Here is a 7,493-nt window from a genome sequence, read left to right as displayed (position 1 = left end):
AAATACAAAAGGTTGGAGTTTCTTTGGTCAATTAGAGGCCTACTTAGTACCATTTCTAACATAAGGATCAAAGAACCCAAAGAACCTAGCGCAAACATGAGTTGAATATTAAGAAACTGGTTAGTTACTAAACCCTTTGGCCTGGTTTGGTCAACATTCTCTCGAAAAAGCGTATTCGTAAAATAATTTGGAAAATGATAGGATATTGGACATCCTTGAAAGCTTCTCTTCTCGTTTCTTTTACTATCAAAGAGACAAAACACATGTGATATTCTTCACTATTTGTCTATGAAGATAGAACCAAAGAAAGAACCGCAGAGATTTAATGACATAAAGAAGCTTTTGAACACAACCCAACAATTTTCTATAAAAACTGTTTTTTTTTTCTTTTTTTTTCTTTCTTCCTATATGAATGAAGTGATTACCATGAGTTTCCATTACTACACTATTTTATTGCCAACTAACTTCAGTTGGTGCACTTGTGGTCGTGGCATGAACCTCTGCCAACGACACAGCCATAGCCATCATCATCTGCTCTTCAAAACTATCTGGAACAATGACCATAGGAGGAGGAGGAAAGTTGTGGAAGGTCTCTCCGTTCATGTACGAGCTTACATAGCTGTTGCTCCCTGTTTCTTCCATTTCACTGTTGTTATGGTAATGATTATGGTGATGGTCAATGTCGTCTACTTCTTGTTCTATGCCGTAGTAACTGTCGCAGTTGCCAGGAAGCATAGTGTATGAGGAAACGTTGACGTTGTGATTGTGATTGGAGGATTCACCAACCATTTGCTGGCGTTCAGCAAGTGCAGAGATTGCACAAGAAGACGATGAAGACGGCATTGCTGGTTCTTCTTCTGATACATACTGACTACAAGGTGCCACTTCTCCACTACCTGAACTTCTCTGCATATCTGTTTCCTGTTTGAAACAAAGTGAAAAAAAAAAGCCATAGAGAATTAATATTTTTTTTCATTTCATAAGAGGTATAAAAATTAATTAAATAAACAAATTATTATTACCTGAATGGAGAGCCATATTGCTTCCATAACCATTAACTCTTCAAGGTCAACATCATCCCTGAAGAGTTTTCAGAAAATTACATATATAAAGTCCAATACTGAATCACTCAAATTAAAGTTACATCAATACACATTTCATGAGATCAAAATGTAGTTGGAGACATGAAAGCATAATGGTGAAGTGAAACTGTGTTCAAAACCACTTAGTTCCCTAAAACAAGACCAAGTCTAATAACACAGCATGATCTCACGCTAACATTACTTCATTGCAGAACTTAGCAAAGAAAAATAAAGAGCAATAAAGTGGAAAGACAGACCTGCTTCCTCGCTGTCTAACTGATGTGTTCTGAGATGAAGCAGTTTCTGCATCTTCCATAGGAGAATTATAAGACATAGCTGCAAACCCAAGGCAAACAAAAAAGGAGCCAGTCAAAACCGCCTATGTGACATGATAGGAAGATTAAACATGCTCTATAAGAAAAAGACTGACCTGAAGCTGAACCATATTCAACTTCACCAGCCATTGCGCTTGTGCTAGAGGAACATGATTCCAAACGTTTCTGCATTTTCTCTTCATCATCCTGCATTTCTTTCTGCCTCATCCTTATTTTGGCTTCTATAACTCGTTGCTCCTCCTTCAAAAAGGTTGCAGAGAAAGAACATTACATATAAACAAAGAAGTTTCTTCAAACTTTATTAAGGGAAGTTACAGTGAAAGATCATTTCTAATCTTACAACTTGCTCAATGCCCTTCTCCTCCTTGCTCTTTACTCCACGGTACTCAACAGCATAGTTGGGTGTTTTACAAAAGGGGCACCTCATAATGTTAAGGAGGACATCAAAGTATTAATACAAGACAAGACCCTAAAGGCTCATGAATTATTTTTCAATAACTAGGAGGTGCTGGAGGGACATGAACCTATGACTCCTTAGATACCTACTTGATAATCTAAGAGTTTTAGCCACTGGACCAACTCCTGATTGAGATTTAAGGATACTGAGTAGGCCGAGCTAAATTAGGATTCTTCATTTGCAAAAAGCACTCTGCAAACCAATTATAAAACAAATCAAAATGGTGGAAACATGAAACTAATAAGCAAAAACCGATGAGATATACTTCACCTGTACAAATGCTTTTCATGCAACATCTTGATCTATTGAGGCTAGGATAGTACTAGAAACACACACACAAGAAGAAACATCAGAGTTACATCTACAATGAATGAGATTGCTATGCATTCTTGGAAAAAAATAAACACAAACCAGAAAGCAAATGGGGCATTCTTCGAGTTCATGACAGCTTTCATCATCTCCAGGGTAGCAAGGAGCAAGCTTAGACTCTAGAATCAGTTTCCTAAGCTTTTTAATGTCGACATCGTTGTTCACATACAAACCTTGTGGCTTTGTATACTTTTCTTCCACCGCTTGCCTCCTCCTTCCCACTAGCTTATTACCCATCTCACAAAGTTCTAATCTTTCTTCACATTAACAGCTAACAAAAAAAAAAAAAAAAAAAAGAACTATATTATCACTAGTCTAAAGGTACATGCTTTGAGTTGAGAACAATCTTCGGTATAAAGGAAGGTTTTTTATTGAACCCTGCACAAAGGTGAATGCAATTTAAGCACATAGTTGGGCTAAAACCCTAAACTTTACATTAATTTTAAAGGAATTAGCAAACATAAAAGATAAAAATCGAAGAGGGAAACCTGAGAAGTTCAGAAGAGAACAAGAAAGGAGATCGAGATGGGTTTTGAGGTAAACGATAGGAGACACGATCAGAACTTTACTCTGTAGAGATAGAGAGGGAGAGAGAGAGATGCAGTGTTTGTTCCGTATTATATAAAAAAAAAAACAGAGGATTAGATGAAAGTTCTGTATCTGAAACTTGTATTTATTTTTCTTTCTTTTTTAAAGAAAATTGACGGAAAATCTCTTTCTCGAGAGAGAGAGAAAAGAAGAAGAAGAAGAAGAAGAAGGTGATGAGGTGGTGGCGGTGGCGGAGAGAAGTAAAAGGGTCACAGGTTACGATGGAGTAAGAGGTGATGCAAAGAATCACTCTCTGCTTCTCTCTCTTTGACACGCATAAAACGACGTCGTGTCATTCATTTTTTGGTTTGTTCACCGGAAAAAGATTAGAATATACGAAATCTTGTGGAAGCGGTTTTGTCTTAAGTACCGAGTTTGGGTTATGTCTTTTTTATTATCGTTATCCATTTCTTTGATTGTATGCTTTGTTTGTCGTATTACATAATTGATCTAAATATTCGTAGTTTCTTTACTATCATAAAAGTGGAAGAAAACACAAAGTATCTTTGGGGTATTATTAAAAATTAGATTAGTCGGCGTTAGTGTTACGTTTTATTGAATTAAAAGTTTCTTGGCGACAATACTTCTTACGGGATTATACATATGGTATTTTATGTTGACGTATAAATTTTCTAATAATCGTTGAATCAGCCCCCACTGATTACAACAAGAAAAGGTGAACATAAATGCCAGAAAGCTAACTAAATAAAAATATGTATGTATGTGTTTGGTTGATGGAACATAATTTGGTTCAACCAACACAAAATGAGCTATGGTTGGTTAGAGAGGGTCAACAATGGCTTTTGTTGCTATGTGCCTTCAGCCATTTACGCACTTACACAAACCTCTTTTCATATATAAACACAAAAAGATCAGTTCACATAATCCTGATTTGGTTGTTGTGATCTAACATATTTAAAAAAAAAACGGTTTTGTCCAGAAAATATTATGGTACCGTGCTTTCTAAACATATATGTAGCCAAAAAGATTAGTATACATTAATATAAGTACTTTGTATAAAATTTTCAAATCCAAAAACTTAAGAAATGTTGTGAAATTTAGGATTTAGAGTTGTAAGTTTCTGTATTTTATTAATCATAAAGTGTTCCTTTTATATAGGAGATTACAAGATAGATAAAAAGAAAGATTACAAATCATAAACATAAAGGAAAATTGAAATCTTAATCATACAAGGAAAAGGAAATTGGGTTTCCTTTTCTCCTAAACCATATAGCCGTCTCTCTCTCTAAGTCTCGCGGCCGCCGCCTCTCTCTCGGGCCGTCTCTCTCTCTAAGTGTATGAGCCGGTTATGGACATCCATCAATTGATTTATAATACTTCCTCTTGAATGCCATAACCATACAGGGATTGTAATACGTTTAATGTTGTCTCATTAAAACCTTATCAGGAAAACCCAGTGGGACAAAACCATGATGAAGGAAAAAGAGTACAGCATGTACTACTCCCCCTGATGTGAACCTCAGTGGAGGTCTTCCAGCCTACGCATCCCAATCTGATGCGTGAGTTTCCTGAACGTGCAGGTCGGAAGTGCTTTGGTGAATAGGTCTGCTGAATTGTCACTTGATTGTACTTGGACGACCTGGACCTCACCGGCTTTCTGAAGCTCGTGAGTAAAGAAGAACTTAGGCAATATGTGCTTCGTCCTATCTCCTTTTATGTAACCGTCCATGAGCTGAGCAATGCACGCAGCATTGTCCTCATACATCACGGTTGGCTCTTTGCTCTCGGCCATCCCGCAATCAGCTCGGACGTGTTGGGTCATCGACCTCAACCAAACATACTCGCGGTTGGCCTCATGTATGGCCAAGATTTCCAAGTGATTGGATGATGTGGCCGCGATGGTGTGTTTCATGGAACGCCATGATATGGTCGTACCTCCATGTGTAAAGACATATCCTGTTTGTGATCGAGCTTGATGTGGATCTGCTAAATAACCAGCATCAACAAAGCCATCTAAACCATTTTTGTTATGGTTAGTATAATATAGACTCAAGTCTTTCGTTCCTTGCAGGTAACGAAGAACGTGTTTGATCCCGTTCCAGTGCCTTAGGGTCGGACAGGAGCTGAACCTGGACAATAGATTCACGGCAAAGGTTATATCAGGCCGTGTATGAGTTGCCAAGTACATCAAATATCTAATAGCACTGAGATAAGGCATTTCGGGACCAAAGACATCCTCATCGTCCATCTTGGGACGGAATGGATCAGTGTCCAGGCCGAGGGATATCACAACCGTGGGACCGGTCAGTGGATGGCAATCGGCCATATTAAACCTCTTGAGTACCTTTTCTGTATAAGCCATTTGATGCCCAAGGATACTATCATTTCTGTACTCAAGTTGTAATCTCAAACAGAATTTTGTTTTCTCGAGATCTTTCATCTCATATTCTTTCTTAAGGTATTCAACCGTTTGGGATATCTCTCCAGAGGTTCCAAGAATGTTTAGATCATCAACATATACTGCAATGATCACGAATCCTTGATTTTCAAATTTCTTAATGAAAATACATGGACTGATAGGGTCATTTCTATATCCCTCTTTCACTAGGTACTCACTGAGTCTATTGTACCACATTCGTCTGGATTGTTTCAGTCCATAAAGAGATTTATTCAGCTTAATACAATGTTGTTCTCGAGAACTCTCTTTGTTTTTCAATTCAATACTCTCTGGGACTTTCATATAGATTTCATTATCCAGTGGACCATATAGGTATGCGGTTACAACATCCATTAACCGTAAATTCAGACCCTCTCTCACGGCCAAACTGATTAAAAATCTGAAGGTCATAGCATCCACCACAGGGGAGTATGTCTCCTCATAATCTATTCCAGGTCTTTGTGAGAATCCTTCTGCAACAATTTGTGCTTTGTATCTCACAACTTCGCCTTTCTCATTTCTCTTTCTCACAAAAACTCATTTGTATCTTACTGGTTTGATATCATGAGGTGTCCAGATTATTTGGCCAAATACACCTCTTTTTCTCAATGATTCTAACCACGTTTATGGCTTCTTTCAATTTAAGCCAATATGGTTGTTGCATGCATTCATATATAGACGTGGGTTCATAATCCTCATTATCCATAAGTTCAAGTGCTACCTCATAAGCAAATAAATCATCCATGTCGACATGTTTTATGTTCCACTGTTTCCCAGACAATACATAGTTTATTGAGATCTCATTATTATCTGCACCATCAGTACCAGGAATCTTGGCGTCCCAAGAATCATTGTTTGGCACATCAGGGCCGGCCACATCAGTGGCATCAGTACCGGCCATGTCTAAAGCCGTAGGGTCGGACGCGGCAACATCACGGGCTGGATCGGCCGCGGCCATGTCTGGTGTCTGAACAACCTCGGTTTCATTTTCTGCACCTTTCTTTGTTTTCTGAGGGTTCTTATCTTAGGAACCTATTGGTCTACCATGTTTTACACGTTGTCTAGACTCTGTAGCAACTTGATTTTGTCCTTCTTGAACATCAATTCTTATTGGTGCATTAGCAGCTGGTATATATTAATTTGTCACTCTTTTTCGGGTCAGCAAAGGAATCTGGCAATTGATTAGCTAGCTTTTGTAAATGAATGATCTTTTGAACTTAAAGATCACATTCTTGAGTTCGAGGATCTTGCCAAGATATGGATGTTTGATTTCATGAGATTTCTTTTACCATTTTACTGGTATCTCCCCCTAATGTTGGAAGTTCGGATTCATTAAAATGACAATCCGCGTATCTGGCCTTAAACAAATCACCCGTAGTTGGCTCAAGATACTTTAAAATCGTGGGGGAATCAAATCCAACATATATCTCCATCCTCCTTTGAGGTCCCATCTTTGTTCTCTGTGGTGGAGCTATTGGAACATAAACGGCACAGCCGAATGTCCTAAGATGGGATACGTCTGGCTCATGACCCGTAAGTAATTGCAATGGGGAATACTTATGTTCACTTGATGGCCTGATGCGTATGAGCTCGGCCGCGTGAAGGACTGCATGTCCCCACGCTGAGACCGGAAGTCTCGACCTCATGAGTAATGGTCGAGCTATGAGTTGTGTGCGTTTTATAAATGATTCGGCCAAGCCGTTCTGTGCATGTACATGTGCCACGAAGTGTTCCACACTTACCCCCATGGACATACAGTAGTCATTAAACGCTTGGGAAGTGAACTCACCAGCATTGTCTAGACGTATAGTCTTTAAAGGAAAATATCGAAAATGAGCTCGTACTCGAATTATCTGAGCAAGCCAAATGCCAAGTTCCTGGTTGACAGGAGACAAACATGCGACCATCTAGTGGACGCATCAATGAGGACCATGAAATATCGAAATGTCCCACAAGGTGGGTGAATTGGTCCACAGATGTCTCCTTGAATTCTTTCCAGAAAGTTTATAGTCTCTTTAGTGACTTTAACTGGTGATGGCCTAGAAATGAGTTTCCCTTGGGACGATAGATGCTTAGGGATGATTCGTTTCTCTTTAAGGGAATGGCCGTTTGAGTTCAGGATCAGTTTACGCATCATGGTCGAACCGGGATGGCCAAGCCGCTCGTGCCATTGAGTGAAATTGTCGATTACCTCTTTATTAAAAGTGGCATTGGCCACGATCATACTGACTTTAGTATGGTAAAGACCAGTAGATAGTGCGGGT

General features: G+C 38.9%; 1 protein-coding gene across 1 annotated transcript; it reads right to left on the bottom strand.

Moving 5' to 3' along the window:
* Positions 1 to 264: 264 nt before the first annotated feature.
* On the bottom strand, positions 265 to 2,544 carry LOC106322624 (protein sip5-like). The gene is made up of 8 exons (XM_013760701.1): positions 2,286 to 2,544; positions 2,145 to 2,196; positions 2,021 to 2,066; positions 1,758 to 1,839; positions 1,513 to 1,657; positions 1,340 to 1,418; positions 1,023 to 1,080; positions 265 to 921 (listed from the first exon to the last, which is right to left on the bottom strand). Exons 1-8 carry the CDS (start codon positions 2,478 to 2,480, stop codon positions 451 to 453), a joined length of 1,128 nt encoding a protein of 375 aa, XP_013616155.1. The 5' UTR covers positions 2,481 to 2,544; the 3' UTR covers positions 265 to 450.
* Positions 2,545 to 7,493: the final 4,949 nt, after the last annotated feature.

Source organism: Brassica oleracea, chromosome C2 (genome assembly GCF_000695525.1).
Source record: "Brassica oleracea var. oleracea cultivar TO1000 chromosome C2, BOL, whole genome shotgun sequence".
Lineage (NCBI taxonomy): Eukaryota > Viridiplantae > Streptophyta > Magnoliopsida > Brassicales > Brassicaceae > Brassica > Brassica oleracea.
This window is presented reverse-complemented; position numbering and strand designations above follow the sequence as displayed.

Excerpts from the sequence above, each read along its gene's own strand:
- LOC106322624 (XM_013760701.1), bottom strand. The coding sequence starts at position 2,480 with ATGGGTAATAAGCTAGTGGGAAGGAGGAGGCAAGCGGTGGAAGAAAAG. Across the intron at positions 2,197-2,285 it reads AATGCCCCATTTGCTTTCTG|TACTATCCTAGCCTCAATAG; the intron begins GTTTGTGTTTAT and ends GTGTGTTTCTAG. Across the intron at positions 1,419-1,512 it reads TGAATATGGTTCAGCTTCAG|CTATGTCTTATAATTCTCCT; the intron begins GTCAGTCTTTTT and ends TTGGGTTTGCAG.